At 37.5% G+C, this 19,675-nt stretch overlaps 1 protein-coding gene and 2 non-coding genes across 3 annotated transcripts; 1 reads left to right on the top strand and 2 right to left on the bottom strand.

The window, feature by feature from the left end:
• The first annotated feature begins 6,245 nt into the window (after positions 1-6,245).
• Positions 6,246-17,385, top strand: e2f8 (E2F transcription factor 8). The gene is made up of 14 exons (XM_067400983.1): positions 6,246-6,477; positions 7,468-7,558; positions 7,687-7,938; positions 8,054-8,210; positions 8,309-8,620; positions 9,813-9,974; positions 10,393-10,530; positions 10,647-10,850; positions 11,965-12,049; positions 12,139-12,601; positions 12,830-13,147; positions 13,265-13,400; positions 14,563-14,885; positions 16,691-17,385. The coding sequence occupies exons 2-14, from the start codon at positions 7,475-7,477 to the stop codon at positions 16,838-16,840; spliced, it is 2,784 nt and encodes a 927-aa protein (XP_067257084.1). The 5' UTR covers positions 6,246-6,477; positions 7,468-7,474; the 3' UTR covers positions 16,841-17,385.
• Positions 17,386-17,931: 546 nt separating this feature from the next.
• Positions 17,932-18,004, bottom strand: trnar-ucg (transfer RNA arginine (anticodon UCG)). Its single transcript has one exon. It is a non-coding gene; the product is annotated as a tRNA-Arg (tRNA).
• A 996-nt stretch (positions 18,005-19,000) lies between these two features.
• On the bottom strand, positions 19,001-19,073 carry trnar-ucg (transfer RNA arginine (anticodon UCG)). Its single transcript has one exon. It is a non-coding gene; the product is annotated as a tRNA-Arg (tRNA).
• Positions 19,074-19,675: the final 602 nt, after the last annotated feature.

Consider the following 19,675-nt stretch of genomic DNA (forward strand, 5'->3'; position numbering starts at 1 on the left):
AATGGAAATACAATAGCTAACAATACCATTGTGTTTTTGCAGTGAGAATTGAAGAACATTAGGCAGAACACGTTAGTTTCTCCTGAAGCAAAACAAAGCAATGAAACATTCATGATGAGAATATATGAAGACGCCACTCAATATAAGCCACTATGCTTTTTCAATTATACCTATTTCATTAATGTATTTCAGCCTCTTCATTGATTCACCCCTCCTGCTGTAAATGAACGGGGGACTGGAGTTCACTGGCTCTTTGTCATTACTAGGCCCTAATCTAAAATTCATAGCTTCACACTGAAAAGAAAGATGATGTAAGCTTCACCTCAATGGGCAATTCCAGAATGAAGTGCATTACCTGCATCTCTCCCAGGAAATGTCATTTGATGAACACACATAATCAAAAAATCAGGGCCAATAGTAGAGAGAAAATCCAATTAACCAAAGCAGGAGCAGCTCTCTCAGGAAAAGCTATATAGCATGAGGTAATTGGGAAACACCTAGCGTCAGATCCAGGGAGACCCCGTTATTCCACAAACAATGGATCATATACTAGCAGACGGATAGACCTATTCAAAACCACTGGTTTCAATTAACAGAAACTATTGTGCAACACAAAATATCATGTCACTTTCATACTGAACAAGAATCTGATTCATATCACCCTTTGGATAACTTGAATATGCAATTAGCTACTTGACTTTTAGTCTTTATGACAAAGATCTTCTTTATGTCATGGTGTGCGTTCGACTTAGTGAAGGCGTAGTGTCCTGACAAGAGTTCATCATGCTGCAAAATTGGAAAACAGCAGCTGTGCTTTTTGCTACTTTAATTAATTCATGTTCTACTAGAATCCCAGGTGATCAATTTTGCATATCTAATTAAGTCAAACCAAAGAGGACGATGGAAAAAAGCCATCCACCAAGAATTTCAGTAAAATTATTCGGTATATTTTAATAGTCCTCCAAGACTCTCCTTTAAGTCTGGGCGAGAAACCAAAACACCCCTAAAGGATCCAGCTGGGCAACCAGGAAGCCCAAGCCTCATCTCTTCGCTTCACGCTAGGATTTACACCAAGCAAAACATGTCATACTTGGAGAGGCAAGCAAATGGGTATCCGTTTACATGTAAAATCAGATTCCCAAAGACGGAAGTGAAACATGGGCCTTGAGGAATCTCTAAGCCAATTAGTTCAGCTCTTGAGAACAGAATGCGCCTGATCTGAGGGGCGAAACTGGATCGGTTGCAAAGAACACTCAGGTTTGTGATTACTGCCCTAAAGTTATTGTGTGTTACTAGCAGTTTATTAGTTTAATTTATCACACAACTTGCATGACTGGTAATCTGCACTGAGAACCTTGGTAAACCAAGGATTCGCTTTCCAAAAAAACAAAACAATGCACATTAAACTACACTTTTACATTAAAAGATTAGTTCACTTTCACAAATTTCCTGACAATTTACTCACCCCCAAGATGTTTAGTCTTTCTTTCTGTATAGGTGAAACGAAATTAAGGTTTTTGAGGAAAACATTCCAGGATTTTTCTCCATATAGTGGACGTCTGCAGCTACCAACGGGTTGAAGGTTCAAATTGGAGTTTCAGTGCAGCTTCAAAGGGCTCTACACGATCCCAGAAGAGGAATAAGGGTCTTGTTTAGTGAAACGATCGGTCATTTTCTAAAAAAAATAAACTGTATATACTTTTTAACCACAAATGCTTGTTTTGCACTAGCTCTGCGATGCGCCAAGCATTACGTAATCATGTTGGAAAGGTCACGCGTGACGTAGGCGGAAGTACTGTGGTACTGTGGCTCCATCTCCAAAAACTCCATCTCATTTTCTCCTCCAACTTCAAAACCGTCCGACATTAACATTGAACCCCACTGAAGTCCACTATATGGAGAAAAATCCTGGAATGTTTTCATCAAAAACCTTTATATCTTTTTGACTTAAGAAAGACAAAAAAATCTTGGATGACATGGGTGTGAGGAAATTATCAGGAAATTTTAATTCTGAAATTAACTAATCCTTTAACACCAAAACTCTGGCATTGTTTTTCTCATGCTTCACTGCTATAAAGTCTAAAATTTTCCACAAGCTTTATGGTCAGCACATGCATTTGCAAGCAGTCATAAAGTAGACACACAAATCTCAACACAAGTCAATTAAGCGCCATTGCACCTGGTGCTATGCTATTGGGCCATATGCCAAGGGACGTGCACGGCCTCAGCTGACCATAAATCACTGGATAATGTGCAGCACGGCCAAGGTGAAAGTGTTCCAAGTTTCTCTTTTAGCATTAAAATAAAACTGCAATTGACTGAAATGCTGCAAATTAAAATTGAAGAATCAAATACAGGCACAATCCTATGTGGAAGCTGAATGTTCAAAAGCAAAATAGTGGAAAAAAATTAGGAAGCTTTAAATTTATGAAACAGTGTAGATTTAGTCGCCTCAAAAAAAGAAGATACTAGTATCTCAAATCAAATCACTCACCTTTTTCTGATCCTCCAGACCATGAACTACCTGCTTCCGCTTTTGAGGCTGAGATGTAGACGCCTCGGCTCCCGACTCAGACATCTTCCCAAAACACTCCTTGAAGTATCCACAGCACTTCTTCAAATAAAAATCCAACGCTCTCCTACCTGTTCCAGTGTTCCCGAATCCAAAGTCCCTATGCGACCAAGCTAATTCCCTTTGCCACAGTAGTGTCCATTCATTCGTGCGATTCATTGAGTCTGGGGTAGGACAGACGTGTGATCACACCATGGTGCATCCCTTCAGATGAAGCCCAGCACGGCTGCTCTGTGACAGGCATCGGGATGGGGGGAAGGGCCCCTGTGACCAGCAACCCCAACTTCATAATTACACATTTCGGTATTCACAAAGTCATTTTCCTGATGAGATGAAAACTTGCAAATGACATAGTGTCATGTTCTTGCAGCTTTACATCACAGTTGCTTCTTGTAAAATCCTACAAATCCAGAGATGGTACTTTTGCTCCAGACTTGTTCTTCTTTACATAACCAGGTGCAGAAGAAAACAAGACAAAGCTAAATTAATTTTATTTTAACATAAAATAACTAAGTAAGGGCAAAATAACTGTTAAAGTTCACGAGTATTAATTTAATATTTAAACTAAATACAGTACCTACAATCAATTTTTCACAATGCGAGATTACATACAAGGATTTTTCTTTTTAATATAGATATAGATATATATTAAATCACAATTCATATTAGGAAATCGAATAAACAACAAAAAACGTGTCTAAATAAACTTTCTACTCTAAAATACAAATACTAGAGTTGATATATTGTGCAAGTTTGATTTCGCGAACAATTTCTTAATTCGAAAAACACACAAACAACTAATATTTTTTTTTTTTTTTTTTACATGTTTTACAACACCTAATTCTTATTCTGACTTTGGACATTTTTTTCATTCAAGACTCGTAATTTAAGTAATCATATCTCTGCCATGCAACCCCTCCTTCACAACGCTCGCATTGTAGTCGAAATCATTTGGTTCTTAAGTGATTCAATATAAAAATGTAACACTGCACAACAATTCTGCCAGCGAAGCTTATAAATGAGGTTTGATGAAGCATATTTAACAAGGAGCACCTACTTACTGGCGACATATCAGAAAATAAAAGAGACAACTCACCCCAAACAAGAACGCGGAGCGTCCGCTGAGGGATGCGGAGCAGCAGTGGCAGGCAGTGCACGCGGGACCAGCGCTACACCAGCTTCAATCCATCACATTACGTCATTCCGCGCACGCTAGTCTTTCCTCGCCGCTTCATACCGCTGAGCGTCTCCATGGAAACGTCCACAGCGAATACGAACACTGTCACCTAGCGGCAAACAAAGGCGTTGTTGTTGGTAGAGATATTTGACATATCAACAACACACATGTAAAATAATATGATTAGTTTAACATTTAAAAGTTAGATTTCATAAAAAAATGAAAAAATGAAATTAACAATAATGTTTAATTATATGTAATTAAAAAATGTGTTTTGACGATTATTCTGTTCCAACATAGGCTAGTATTATTTAATAGGAACCTAATTATCGTCAAAACACTTTTTTTCTTCTTTTTTTTTAGGATGAGAATGATGATTTGTCTTTTGAAAAAGAAAATCAATAAACCGATATCTTTTGTATTATTATTATTAATGCCATAAACCATCAATACAATGAGATATATCGTTGAAGTAAAAAATATATATACAGCAACTAAAATAAAATGAAATGCCAGAGGACAAGAACAAAATTATAACAAAAAAAAAGGAAGAGGATGCTACTTTATACATCATATCTGCTTACAATGTTATAAGCTCGAATTGCCTTTTTACTTTTACAATTACACAAAACAGAACAATACAGTTTGAAAACATTTTTAAAGCAAAAAAAAAAATTGGCTTGGAGTCAGACCATTTCATCTTATGAATGTGAAACTTTCCCATTAATATTAACAATTGTATGAAGTAGGCCTATGCCTTCTCTTTCTCAATCCCTTGATCATTAAAGTGTATCATTATATCAGGTCCACTCATTTGCAATTCAATGTTCTTTTTTTTTCTTAATTAAATGCTCCACATCAATCCAAAATATTTTTGTATATACAATGGAAAAATAAATGAAAAATTGTTTCCTTTTCACCTTTACAGAAATTACAAGAGTAATCAATATCGTTCAAATACGTTCCCACACGTTTTACTGGGTATATTCTAAAAGAGACTTCTTTTACTTTATTATTAACATAGAATTTATCCACTGTTCACCAGGCTTTACGCCAATTCACATCCCCAAACACAGAAGACCAGAAAAAACGAGCTGGATGATAAACAATATTATTAAGTATATTTCTAATATAGTTATTTGAGACTCTATTTTGTAAAATATTTGTATTACCAATAAATATTTTACCCTTGATATCTGTAAAATTTAGATCTTCCTCCTGTAATGCATTCCTCAGAAGGATCAAAACTTTTTGGGGAATTGCATCAATACAACAGCAAACTCCTTAGGTCTAACTGGTATTTTAAATTTATTCAAAAATTCTCTATATGTCAGTAAATTTCCATCATTATTTAAAAGCTGACTAACTAATATAATATTGTTTTCAACCCAGTAATTATATATATATATATATATATATATATATATATATATATATATATATATATATATATATATATATATATATATATATATATATATATATATGTATTTGTAAAGGATGTCTTTGTTGTTCCAAATATAATATCTCCTATGTGAAAAGTTATGCTTAAGGCCCAATGTCCATGTCATGAGAGCTTGTTTATGAAATTTTGCAAGCTTAACCAGTATTTTTTTGATTGAATAATTACACTTTAATAAAAATGAGAGGTCACACAATTGCTTAAATAGATAATTGGGAAAGGAGTTCCAAATACTATCTTCATTTTTTTATATATATATATATATATATATATATATATATATATATATATATTGAATAAGCCAATTTATTTTAAATACATTGTATATAACTCAACACTTCTAAACCACCATGATCTTTGGAATTGCATAAAATTTATTTTCTCAGATAATGAGGCTTGTGTTTCCAAATAAAATCAAAACGCATTTTATCTAATTGTTTGGTAACTTTAGGGGGAATGTCCAATGATAATGACACATATACTGATCTGGAGATCCTACGGCTTTTGACAAAAGCATCCGCCCCTGAATTGTCAAACTGATTTGATTGATTTGCAATTGGAATATTACAGAGATTAGTTAAAAGACAGTCTTTACGATGAAACAGAACTGACTATTTAACCTTCATTCTTAGCCCTGATACATCTGAAAAAAGCTTTTATTTCACTGCTTTAATTATTTCATTCCTATCTTTCACAAATAAGGCAGTGTCATCTGCAAATTGACATAGCTAAATGTTTTTCCTAATGCTTTAATTCCTTGAAAATGTCCTTTTTTGATAAACTGCTGTCTTCACTGATATATGTGCCAAGGACCACGTAACAACCTGGTTCACTGAGAGGTTTTACCCCTTGACCTGCTGTCGTAGTAGCAGCCGGAAGTCTGACTCCGCCCACCACCGGGGTTCCTCTAGCTCTGATTGGCGGAGAGGAGTGTGGAGGAGGGGCTGGGTGTAGCGCGCTGTGTGTCCAGTATCTAGGCGGGACAAATGGTCAGACTGATCAAATAAACTTTTTTACTCACTAGAAAACGGACACATAAAACTTTTCCTCAGCTATGCATCAAAGGCAGTTTGTGTTCTCTTTTTTTTCATTCACGGTTAACGTTACTTTAATGTGACTTGGGTTAACTTACAGAAGCGTTGGATAAGATATTCTTGGAGACCAGGAACTGTAAACGTGTGATTCTTACCTGTAAAGTATTCCTACGGATTTATGGGCACGACTGATGCCGAGTAGTATGTAAGAGTGGTACATTTCTCTTTTTGGGTAAGTAGCTTTCTATATTTTGTCATATTTCTGTAGTTTTACTCTATGGAGAATGGAGAGAAGTGGAGGTAGTTGGATGTAAGCTTGCGAACTAGCTAGTTTCATGCTTGTTTGGCTTAACATGCCCGCGTTAGTTATTAAAACTAATCGAAAACAAAATTTTGCTCTAATATGTGCGTTAATTTCATTAATTATCATGCATTTAGGACACACATCAGACTGGCGGCTCTTGGCTCTCTGGATCTGAACCCGCGCTAACTGTGAAACCGCTAGTTTTGTAACGTTAGTGTTATGAGCCAACATGACTACAATCTTGACACAAATACGTATGTATATATCTATTTAATTAGTTCCCGAGCGCTAATTAATTATTATATTCCAATTTAAAGGAATTATACAGCATAAGCAAATAAGTCATTAGCCAACTATGTTGGTAGCCGGGTATTTTTAAAAACTGGTTTCAGGAAGATTTATGGTTTATCTAGACTGTTCAGTTATTAAAAACGCAAGACAATCGAACAGATAGACGATTTCTTTAAAGTTGTAGAAAAGTTAGCTACTTCCGGATTAAATATTTCGCAATCTGCTAGATTCCGCGCCAAGATTTCAAAAAGTGTGGAGGCGCGCGGGACGTGGTGGAGTCCCGCCTCCTCGTGCCCTCTCATTGGCTGCTGTCAGTTGGGGGCGTGTTTTCGTTTAAGTTCTCCGTAGCCATTCGATGGAACGCTTGTCAGTTATTGCTAAGCGCAAAAAAAAATCAACACTGTAATTTGAAATCAAAATACTTATTGATTTATGCACATTTATTCACATCTGTTCATTTAAAAAAATAGTTTTAGCTGTGCGAGAAATAGTTGAGAATTTTCACAATGTTATCTCCAAGAATGTATAATGCTGTGAAGAAACGGTAGGATTGATTTATATCATTATATAACAATTTACGTGAACGTTGATTATTATAACGTTGCCTCGTGTGTTCGTTTTCTTTAGGTGGAAAATGTCCAGTACATTATCAGAAGGTCAAACATTAATCAAGAAACCTTTAATAAGTCCATTGAAGGCAACAACAACAACTGACAAGGTCAGTTATAAGTATTTTGGTTTGACAGATGTCAACAAAATAGTGACTTGAAGAACCAGTACAAATTATTGTCACACTCTAGAAGCATTTTTTGAAAAAGAAAACCTATTGTGTTTTCTGTGTAACAGGGACATGTTTTTGTGGAACCACAAACACCACTAAAAAACTCAAATAAGGCTCCAGTATCTGAAGTTGCATCACTTGAGAGCCATAGTAACATGGGGCCCCTGACAACTCCTACTAAGGGCCTTGAGGCACCGTCTAGCGAGCCCTGGACACCCACCTCCAACCTGAAGATGCTCATCAGTGCAGCCAGTCCTGAGATTCGCAACCGTGAGAAGGAACAAGCCGTGGACAGCGGTGAATCGGAGAACTCACAGGTATCAGTAAAAGTCTATGTGTGAAACATGCATCTCTCACTATTCGTTGCAGTTTGTCATCTGTGTTGCTAAAATGCTTTGATATGTGTGTGTTTTCCACTGTTGTGCCACACAGGAGCCTGAGCAAGGGGAAGAAGTAGAAAAGCTCCAGATAAGTCGTAAAGACAAAAGCCTTGGTTTGCTGTGTTACAAATTTCTTGCAAGGTACCCAAACTACCCCAATCCTGCTGTAAACAACAAAATCAGCCTTGACGATGTGGCAACAGAACTGAGTAAGTCACTCACTGATCAAACAAAACTACTTATTTCTGTCATCAAATCATGCTTGTTTCATCAATCCTAATAGCCTCTGTTCTCATTATCCCCTCAGATGTGGAACGACGCCGGATCTACGACATCATGAATGTTCTCGAGAGCCTAAACATGGTCAGCCGGCTGGCTAAGAACTGCTACACGTGGCACGGCCGGGTGAAACTTGCGCAGACGCTTGCCGAGCTGAAACAGGCTGGAAAAAAGAACCGTTATGAGCAACTGATGCACCAGATCCGTCAAAGGAACCTAGAGCGAGAAGAGAGAGAGTTCGACTTGGAGGGAGAGGAGAAGGAGAATGACGAAATGTCCAGTTTTGATATGGATGGAGATTCTGGTCAAGCAGAGCTGTCAGGAACAGATCCTAAAGCAGGTAACAATGTCAGACCCTCTGCTTAGGCAGTACTATGTTATTATATCTGTCTATGCATTAAATTATAACATTGGGTCTCATTCACTAACTGCATGGATTATTTTGTATTTGTACACACAGGAAAAATATCCACCTAATTCAAAATGTGTACGCACATGAATTTGTTCTTAGTTTTGTTCTAATGTTAATATGGAGTAACATTTTCCATAAAATAAATTAAATCTGACTATAAGTCACTGCGTGTCAAAATTCCATTGTTGAGAGAAACAAAATACACAGATTGAGTCGCTTAAAAGTTCAGAAATGCATTCAGAAATAATGTAAAATGGCGGTAAATGAAACAAAACATTTACAAACATTAAAAATGTATTAGTTTCTCTCAGTCCACAACAAATTCTTTAAAGGGTTAGTTCTTTAGGACATCATGACATAATTTTCATTTTTGGGTGAACTAACCCTTTAAATTTAATGGTATTTAGAACAGAATAGAAATGAAATCAGGAACGTTTTTCCTAATGTAAATGATTAAATGTGTTTAAAGGTGCTCTATGTCATTTCTTGACTGTACTTAAGCATAAAAAATACCACAATATGTTTGCAGATATTTAGGAAACATACTAAGTTCACATACTTGTTTCTCCAAAAAACAATGCTACAGTTAGTTATTCTACTTTGAGATGTTCTGTGTCAGAATGTCTGTTTTTGATTTGGTCTGCGTGATCAATTTACCCAATAGTATTTCGCCACCCCGGGTTGCCATTTGGTGGAAAACACAGCGATGGAAGCCAGCAATCAAACTGGCTCAGAGATAGCAGATTCTACCCGACCTAAAAAGCAATAGCATCCATCTAAATACCACTATGACCAGAGGCATATTAAAACACAGATAAATAAACTCAACTTACAGTGTAAGACTTGTTGTTTTCCGTTGTCAATTGCGTTCATTCCTGTTCCATGTCTTTAACCTGGCAACCTACATGAGCTTTGAGTTTGAGGGGTTGGGAGAAACAACTCTCCAATATTAACTCAAAACTGTTATAATGCTATGCCACCCTTTGTAAATTTAGAGTAAATTTTTTATATGAAAGTTATTGGCGAATCATGATTTGTTCATTAAAAGATTCGTAAGCAGATTTCACACCCAAATTTGTGCTATGCATACCCAGTGAATAAACTTTGCTTTTTCCTGCAGCTTCAGCAAATAGTCGGAAAGACAAATCTCTGAGAGTGATGAGTCAGAAATTTGTCATGTTGTTCCTGGTGTCCAGCCCTCCTGTGGTTAGTCTTGAAATAGCTGCCAAGATCCTCATCGGTGAAGATCACGTGGCGGATCAGGACAAAAACAAGTTCAAAAGTGAGTGCTTTTGTCATCGTACATATAAAATACACTTTGATCACTATGTTATCCATTTCATTTGGTGGTTGAAAACAGATACAAATCTTGCAAAAAGTGCTTAATCAAATGTACCCGACCAGTAAAAACTGCTTTGAAGAAACTGATTTTATTATAACTTGAGTCTAAGGGGTTGTTTACATGACAGTTTTCCCCAAAAAAATTTAAAAGTTGGCCTGAAAACAGGTTTCAAAGTGCATGTTTTTGAAAACGATACCATTATAGTCTTTGTAAACTACAAAAAAATGCAAATTTCAGAAAATTATGACGTCATGCATGCTACGTTTGTACATTGTTGTTGTGTAAACATACCCTAAAATTCATCTAATTTAACTGTCATAGTGGAGATGGAATTGATTATCTCTTTTTCTGATGGCAGCTAAGATCCGCAGGCTTTATGACATTGCAAATGTTCTGAGCAGCCTAGAGCTGATAAAGAAAGTGCATGTGACTGAGGATAAAGGAAGAAAGCCTGCTTTCAAATGGACTGGACCAGAAGACTTACCATCACCAAAGGGTGAGTGTGACTTGTCTTATTTGTTTATAATCCTATTCGGACTTATGTTGTTTATTTTAAGCAATGTGCATGTAGTCACGTCTCATATCATTTATTGTTCTTGGTTATGTTTGCAGATCCGGGGACCTCCACTACATCATCAGCATCACAGCCTCTGGAGTCTCGTTCCTCTGTTGATAACTGTGCTAAAAATCTCTTTTCCTCCCCCGGAACAAAGCGAGGTTTTACCCGCCACCATTCCTTAGTCAAGCTGGTTAAGACCATACAGAACGACCGCAGGAAAATAAACTCCGCACCTTCTAGTCCTATTAAAATGACAGGTGAGCCATTGTTGTTGATTCATCGAAAGCAAGCAACTGACTGATCATCTTCTGTTTTCTGTGGGAATTTGAACTACTTTCAGATATCAACTGGTTGTTAAGGTCAGTCATTATTAATAGTACCAGTCTCAAGTTTACCTTCCTTCTGCCTCCCAGCTTGAGATTGTCTCTTTGAAATTTGATCAGACAAAAAAACAAAATTTATTTTAGAGGCTTTGTGTTGACACTAAAAGCCTGACATGGGTGAACAGTTTCTGGTTCTCCACTGATGTCCATTGAAATAGAGACAAAATATTAAACGGATAAGTAGTCTTTGTGGTGTCAATAAGTCCTTTTTTTGTTTGTTTTTTTAAGAGAGGGAGAAAAATGAATACTTTCAGCAAGGATGCATTAAGTTGATCAAAAGTGATTGATCAAAAAATATATATTTGAATAATGTTTATTGAACTTTCTATTCCTTTAATCATTGGGGAGGAGTATCACAGTTTCCACAAAAATATTAAGCAGCACAACCGTTTTCAACATTGATGATAAGAATGTTTCACATCAAATCAGCATATTAGAATGATTTCTAAAGGATCATGTGACGCTGAAGACTGGAGTAATGATGCTGAAAATTCAGTTAAAAAAAAATTAAGTTGTAATAATAAGTTGTAATAATATTTCACAATATTACTGTTTACTATATTTTGGATAAAAATAAATACAGCCTTAAAGAGTGTAAGGGACTTTTTAAAAAAAAAAAAAAAAGGAAACATTTTAAGGTCTCATTTCTTAACATTAGTTAATGCATTAACTAACAATGAACAATATATTTTATACAGCCTTTTATTAATCTTTATTGACTATTGTTAGGCAATACAAATGTCATTGTTAGTTCACAGTGCATTAACTAAAGTTAACAGATTCAACTTTTTGATCTTAAATTTATTAGTGAATGCTGAGATTAACATTAACAATGATTAATAAATGCTGTAGAAATATTGTTCATTGTTAGTTCATGTTTACAAAATCTTATTGTAAAGTATTACCAAAAACTTTTCAACAGTTTAACTTATCAATTTCTGAACTTTTACTACACCAGAAAACTAATGTTCCATCTCTTGTCTGATAGGTGATTCTGTAAACAGTGAGTTCTACACAAACAAAATGGCCCATCTGGCTGCTATCTGCAAAAAGCAACTAGATAAACAGTCAACGTAAGTAAACATAACTTTTGCATATTAAAACAGAAAACAGACAATGAACTACCAATTTCAGATATAACGCCTGGGGATTTGGCTTACAGGGCCCGTCATATTCAACCAAACAATGAGGTGACAGATGCTCTGAATGGAAGCCCTTCACACTCATCTGAATCCACGTCTGCTAGCAATCATCAGCCCCATGGGCCTTCAGGAATGCAGATCCCAGTTTTGCCCGCTGGGGCGATCTCATACCTTTCTACTAAGTGCTCTCCAATCATCCCAGTTCTGATTCCTCAGCACCAGGCTGGTGGGTCATATGCCGTTTACGTGCACCCCACCTCTCTGAGACCCCAGCCCACCAGCCTAGCGGTCCGGTCAATGACGTTTGAGAGCCCAGGGAGTGCAAACGCAAAGAACTCACCGGCTGCCATGACTAGCAGTAACCAAACCAACCACCAGTCATCACATGATAAAGAGCCGTCAAGTCCCTCAACCCTTAAACGAGCATGTGGAGAAAAGAGCTTAGTGGAAAGTCCATCCAAACTTCAGCGGATAGAGCCAAAGGTGAGGTTGCCTGAGGTTTTTAGTTTGAAGTAGTTTTAAATTTTGAAGGTCATTCGGTCTTTCTCAATATTGCTCTTTATTGCTTGGTTCATATGAATAAATCTGAAAAGAAAAAAAAAAATTAACTATCATTTGCAGTCTGAACTGTTAAATGAACTGCATTTCATGTATTGACATTACTTTTAGTAACATTTCCAACCTTCTGGTGTTTGTTTCTTTCCTATTAAGAGTGTTTCTCCAAAGCTGTGTGAGATTCTTCAAGCTCGCCTAAAGGCCCGTAGAGGGGCTTCTGTCTCCCACCGCCCTTCCCCAAGAGCCCTGCATCTGGAGTTCTCCAAGCCCTGTGAGAACCAGCCTCCCTCATTACCCACCAGCACAGCACCTCTGGAGCACAGCGTGGAGACCTTCCTGGAGAAGGAGGACAAGGTTCAGACCTCAGACAGTGAGGCAGGACTGACCCCTGTCCGACCACCACAGTCGCAGGCCCAGAAGCTCAGCGTTCCCTTTCAGGACATGGGGCTGCCATCCGGACCCATACATACAGAGGTAGGAATAACACCACATATGTGCATCTTCAACAATTCCTCAAGTCCAATCATCCAAATGGTTTTATTTTCATTTTCGAGTTACACTCTTGACTATAACTTCTTTTGTTTGTATCAGACTTTGATCCCTGCAGGTTATTTGATTCCGATCCCGCAGCAGTCCATTGTCAACTTCAGAGATGCGCAGTGCTCCGCTGGAGAAATCTCCAGAGCCTCCACACCAACATACAATGTCTACCACACCCCAACAGCAGGTATGCTAGTACCCAAGATAAGTACTTATTTAGTAATCAAACAGCTGTTGGATGGATATTCAGTGCTCAGAAAGTATAGAACCTACATGAGATGGTTTGAGAATTCATTTTGGCCCAAATTTGTCATAAGGGCTTTTCACACTGTGCTTAACCCTGGGTTATTGTTGTTCTAAACACCGCTTTTAACCCCAGGTAAAGGAGCATTTCACACTTGTAGTTAGAAGCAGGGTTAGCACTGCTTTTTACCCGGGGTTATGAAACCCTGCTCCGGAGCAGGGTGCCAAACTTGTACAGTGGGAAATGATGCGGTGTTAGAATGTTACAGCTAAACGCTTAGCAACCGACAACCAATTGCGTATTTGCCTGCTTTGGACAGTCACGGAAACATTGTATATAAACAGTAAATTCAGCATTTGAGACGAAAAAATGTCAAATGCTGACAGAAAGCACAACAATTTGAGTGAAGTAGAGACTTTATAGTCTGAAATGTCTATTCAGTATAAACTCGATAGTACAGTCGGCAATACGAGGATGTGCAATGCTAGAACTGTGTAAACAGGTGGCGTGCTGCGTTTATCCAAACAATGACATTAACAACGCAAATATGCAAATAAGGACGTTAACCCAAGGTTTAGGAATGTGTGAAACATCAGTTTATGAATACCCAAGATTAATTGTTAACCCCGAGTAATTTATGAGTAGTGTGAAACGTGAAGATATTGGTTTATCCGAGGTTTAGAATGACCCAGCGTTAACTATGTCAAGTTTGAAAAGCCCTATATAGTCCACAATGTTTTACAATAAACATAAGTGAGCATTAGACTAGCCAGGTGAACATGATTTCACCAAGTACTACATGTTCCTGGATCGACATCTTTGTTGACTTTACAGTTTATGTCAAGTTTAGGCTGACAACCAGGGTTAGGTGCTTCTACATTAGTGTTATTCACCCATCATTTCCCTCTGATTTTAGGGATCATTTATAGGTAGGGTTAGGTTTAGGAGTAGGGATACAGTTAGGACTAAATTTTCAAACAGGAATATTCCAGGACCAACAAAATATGTTGATCCAGAAACAAGTCATAAGGGTTCTTGTGCAGAGTGCTATTTATACAGTTAAACTTGAAAAAATCACTAATGTAGCCATTCCCATTGTTTCCAGGTTCCAGACCCCCTCTTCCTCAAGAAGTGACCCCAACTCGGCTCCCTCTCCACCGGATACCGCCCATGTCCCCCTTTCCTTCTCACGGCCATCGCATCCACAGCCCCAGTCCTGCTATTCTCAACTTCACGCTGCAGAATCTTGGCCTCATCCCCGGCACCACCACCCCAAACTCCACTCCTGAGTCATCCAGCACACTTCCATCTCCCCACCCAGGGCTCCCTCACCAGGGCATGATCTTTGTAAAGCCCCTCTCACCTGCCCGAGCTCTGCAATCGGCTTCAATACACGGACAGCCCGTCACGCTCATCAGCATACCACAGGTACAACCACTGCTGTGCAATACATCAGATAATGTACAGTTTTTTTATTATTATTATAACAATTATTATTATAATCTACATTAGATGGATAACTGTTGGAAAACCCTGACGTAATGTAATGTTGTTGACAACAATACATGGAATCAATTTTCTTTCTCTTTGTATTTTTTATTAGTATGGTACAAGATTATACTATTTGTTTTAAGCAAGTTAGGTCAAAAGTAATCAAATGTGTAACAATAGATTGTTACCAACTACAATTTTAATTAGGGCTGGGCGATATATCGCATGCGATTGTCACGCGCATTTCGTCAGTAAAGCCGGTTCCCTGATTACCGCTAAATCGCCATCACCTGCTTTGAAAATGGAGCGGTATTTAATAAACAGAGCCGTAGTTCACTGATAAGCTACGCAATATCGCGTTCATTATCGAAGGTGATTCATCTACGATAATGAAAGCGATATTGCATAGCTTGTCAGTGATCTACGGCTCTGTCTAATAAATGGCGTTCCATTTGAAAGCAGGTGATGGCGATTTAGCGGTAATCAGGGAACCGGCTTTACTGACGAAATGCGCGTGACTATCGCATGCGATATATCGCCCAGCCCTAATTTTAATCATGTAATAATTTGTATTCAGTATTAGACTACAATTTGTAAGTAATGTACCTAGCACTGCACTGAAGACTGGTCTAATAGCTTCTGAAAATTCAGTTTATCGTCACAAATAAATGACATTTTAATATACAGTAATCAACATTTGAAGTGGATCAAAAAAGTTAATCAAAGTTGTCCTAAGAAGAAGGTTTTAGGACAACTTTGATGAAAGGTTTTGTTTTCAAATTTTGACTACTATATATTCAAATAGAGAACTTTTATTTTAGTGGATTTTACTGTATTTCTGATCAAATAAATATAGCTTTGCTGAGCATAAGAGACTTCTTTCAAAAACATTAAACCCCAGTTTCACAGACAGGCTTAAGGCTGTGTCCACCAAAGTGTTTTTTCCAGTGCCTAGTGTACTTTTGCAATTGTTTTCAGTGGGAGCACTGCGTTTTTTAAATGCCAGGAGTGTAACAAGGCACTGAGCGTCTTTTCAATGCCGTCGCCGTGAGTTGAAGCATGTTCAACTTTTTAGCCAGCCACTCCATCAGAGTGGAGGAGGGGCGGGACAAATACAACACTAACCAACTGTCACAACATTCTTGCTGTACAACAAAATCAACAAGCAGAGAACGGGACAAAATGGATGAGAAAAGAATATTGCTGGCCTCCAAACATACATAGCAAGTACTCTACATTGTGTCGACTTGTGTCTGAAACAAATTATTTGCCAAATCAGTTACAAGTAACAGTGCCGAGGATATTCCATATCTTAGCAACACAGCGTCTCAACTGGGGAAGAAAAGAAAAAAAAAAACGCTTTTCAGCAGGCAGCCTTGCGTTTTTGGTGGACAAACGGCCTAAGTCTAGTCTTTAACTAAAGGTTTGAACTGAAAGCAACTTGCACTCACACATCTTAAAATATGTCAGAACCATTGTTTTGTCTCAAGATGCACACCAGTAATGTTTTTTTTTTCTAAGGCACGTTTATAAAAGCCCTTAAATGTCCTAATTGAACTAAGACCTAATCCTGCTGGCTCAATCTAAGCCCTATCTGTGAAACCAGACCTAAAGCAATCTTACCGACTCCAAACATTTGAACTGTAGCGTAATTTCCATGTTTCTTGGAGCCTCCCTCAGTTTGTGTGAATAGCCCTTTGTTGTTTAAAACAGTCATTGCATATTTGCTCTCTCTCCTGCAGGCTTTAGTAACCACACCTAAAGGTGGTCAACCCCTCCAGCAGAGTTTCTTTCAAACACCCGTCTCCTTCCCTACTGTAACCAACACCACAGCTCCCAAAAACATCTACATCCCTCAGAGAAAGCTTGATGTGAGTCCAGAGGACAACTAAGACCTTCACACTGAGGATCATCACACTTGCAGTCCTTATGCTGCTAAAAACCACTGTTCTGTTTGAGCCATTGTGTGTGCTTGTTATTTGTCTTCGAGTGTTTTTATGTTTTTTGTTTTTTTTTTCCTTTTTTATATTGTTACTTTACTGTAGATTCTGCATTAACTTCACATGAATCTGTGGTTCTTGGTGCTTTTTACTGCCGAGACCGAGGAAGGCAGGACAGCATGCAAACACGGTGCTACGCTATTTGGCAGGAAAAAGGTTAAGGGTTTTTTTGCAAAATGAAAGAATAATTCAGGTGGCTCTTTTTAAAATGCTGTAAATGTAGGGTTAAAAAAGGAAGAATGAACAAAAAATGTTTAAAGATTTGTATGAAATGTTAACAGGAACTCTAATTTCAGGGATTTTGCCAGAAATTGCCAAATTTTAAAGATTTTGTTGCGAATGGCATTGACTTTAAGTGTTAAAGTACCACAGTATATTATATAGCCATAACTTGGCTATTGTGTTATGATGTATTAATATGGGAGAATGTTAGATTAAGGGTGTTATAAAATATTGTAGATGTATTGTATTTTATGTTAATGAAATCTAGTAATATTATAATCTGCACATCATTTATTTGAACAATTGGATTTCTATGTAATAAAGAAATGAATGTGCTCTACTTTTGTTTCCCTTTTTATTCTGTTAATTGTTGGTGAACAGTAGCCACGCCCCAAACTCACGCTATTGGTTGAGCTGGAGATAGATTGGTGGATCTGAGGACCGCTCTCATGTTTACATGTTTTGAAGGAGATAAACCCGTGAATGGCAGACTGATAGTAGTCAAACATTAAACTAGATCAAGAGAATGCATTTTAACATTTAAAAAAATCTAACATACTTCACTTGTAAACTCACCATTATCACTTTAAAGCAGGGTCCTGGAGGGCCACTGTCCTGCAGAGTTTAGTCCCAGCTTGCCTCCAGGGAGGTTTGTTGCCTAATTGGATCTTGATCAGATGGTTCAGGTGTGTTTAATTGGGATTGGAGCATAACTCTGTAGGACAGTCGCCCTCCAGGACATAACAATGCACCTAAAGATGCGACCCCGGCAGGACTCGAACCTGCAATCTTCTGATCCGAAGTCAGACGCCTTATCCATTAGGCCACGAGGTCAGCTGATATTGAGTTTAATAATAAAGGGCCTTAATTTAATTAGGTTATTTCAGTAGCTTTTATAAATGTTCACTAGAAAAAGAAAAAAAAACATTACTGGTGATCATCTTGTGACAAAACAATGGCTAGCTTTAGCAATGACTAGCTTAAACCGTGTCTACCAGGGGTTAATCTTTTGTTAATAAGCCCAGCTGGGGAATTTTGTTTAAAGTTATCTGGTTTTTAATAATGTTGTTATCCATAAACGCCGGTTACACTGGAGTGTTGTTTATTCTGATTTAGTTATTACTTTTCAACAAAGAATTCCATTCTCCGTAGGCTATTATAAAAAAGCAGTATTAATATTTTATAGATAGTTTCCCCCCCAAATGAAAAATGTCTTATTTACACCTGGTCACTTCATGCGTTTTCTCTGATCGGATATCTATCCAGTCGTGAAAAGAGCATATGGACAAGTGTAAATGCATCTGTTTGTTGAAACCACATAAATTTTACTCATCCCAAACTATTAATAAATACATAAATAAAGAAGCGTGTTATAGGCTATGACATGTTATATTCAGATAAGGTGCTACTGCAACATACACATGAAGATTTATTTTGAAACCTTACAAGGACTCTCAAACCGCAAAGCAATCAGAACTATGGATATTTACAAAGACTTAAATTCCTCTTCTTTAATTTAAATATACATGTATGCCCTTTTCTGTTTTTTGTTTTTTTTCCTCAGTTTCTGAAAATATATATATATTTTTTAATATATTTGATATGAATGTTATAGTTGGCAATATATAATGACTAAGGCTAAAAGTATTGATGGTGATACGAAACTCATCAAAGCATTATTTGTGAACTCCAATTTTGCCTGAAGCCGGTAATCTTGAACGCTTCAGTGGTTCGGGTGCGTTTGTTAAGCGTTGGAGCTGAACTCTGCAGTACTTTTGTTCTCCAGGAGGTGCATTGGCTGCTGTAAATATAACAATGTACCTAAAGATGCGACCCCGGCAGGACTCGAACCTGCAATCTTCTGATCCGAAGTCAGACGCCTTATCCATTAGGCCACGAGGCCAGCTGAAATCAATTGCAATAAAACATGTATTAAACCTAAGAAGCCCAGACAACAGGGGATTTTTTTTATTATTATTACTACTACTTTTCAGGTGGTTCAGAGAGCATTAAACAGTAACTTTCCCATAATAAGTACAAAATAATCAAATATACAAAACATTCCCTTTTTTTCTGATGTTCACATAACCAAGAAATGCAATGCACTGAATCAGATACTCCATCATTAGAAGTATCTTAGAAATGATGCCTTCTATATCATATTTAATAACTGCAATTAGGCAAAGAGATTATCACTGTTACAAATAGTTTGTCATCATCGGGTTTAATATTCATCTATAGAGACAAATTCAAAATAAATTTAGTGAACTCTTCACTGTGCATAGTTGTCATGGGCGTAGATTACGCGGGGGAGGGGGGAATTTTAATAAAACGTAAATTCGTCGCCCGCACTTTTTGCATGTCCTGCCATTTTATTCTTAACAAGAATAAGGCGATCTAAACATTATGGAGCGCTCGTTCTCGTGTAATATATTTGTATTCATACTGGAAGCCGGGGGGCGCTCTCTCGCAGAATGTCCAAAACAGTTTCGTACAATCTTGACA

The sequence above is a fragment of the Chanodichthys erythropterus genome, chromosome 11 (assembly GCF_024489055.1).
Source record: "Chanodichthys erythropterus isolate Z2021 chromosome 11, ASM2448905v1, whole genome shotgun sequence".
Taxonomy (NCBI): Eukaryota; Metazoa; Chordata; class Actinopteri; order Cypriniformes; family Xenocyprididae; genus Chanodichthys; species Chanodichthys erythropterus.

Excerpts from the sequence above, each read along its gene's own strand:
- e2f8 (XM_067400983.1), top strand. The coding sequence starts at position 7,475 with ATGTCCAGTACATTATCAGAAGGTCAAACATTAATCAAGAAACCTTTA. Across the intron at positions 8,621-9,812 it reads AGGAACAGATCCTAAAGCAG|CTTCAGCAAATAGTCGGAAA; the intron begins GTAACAATGTCA and ends TTTTTCCTGCAG. Across the intron at positions 12,602-12,829 it reads TTCAGCGGATAGAGCCAAAG|AGTGTTTCTCCAAAGCTGTG; the intron begins GTGAGGTTGCCT and ends TTTCCTATTAAG.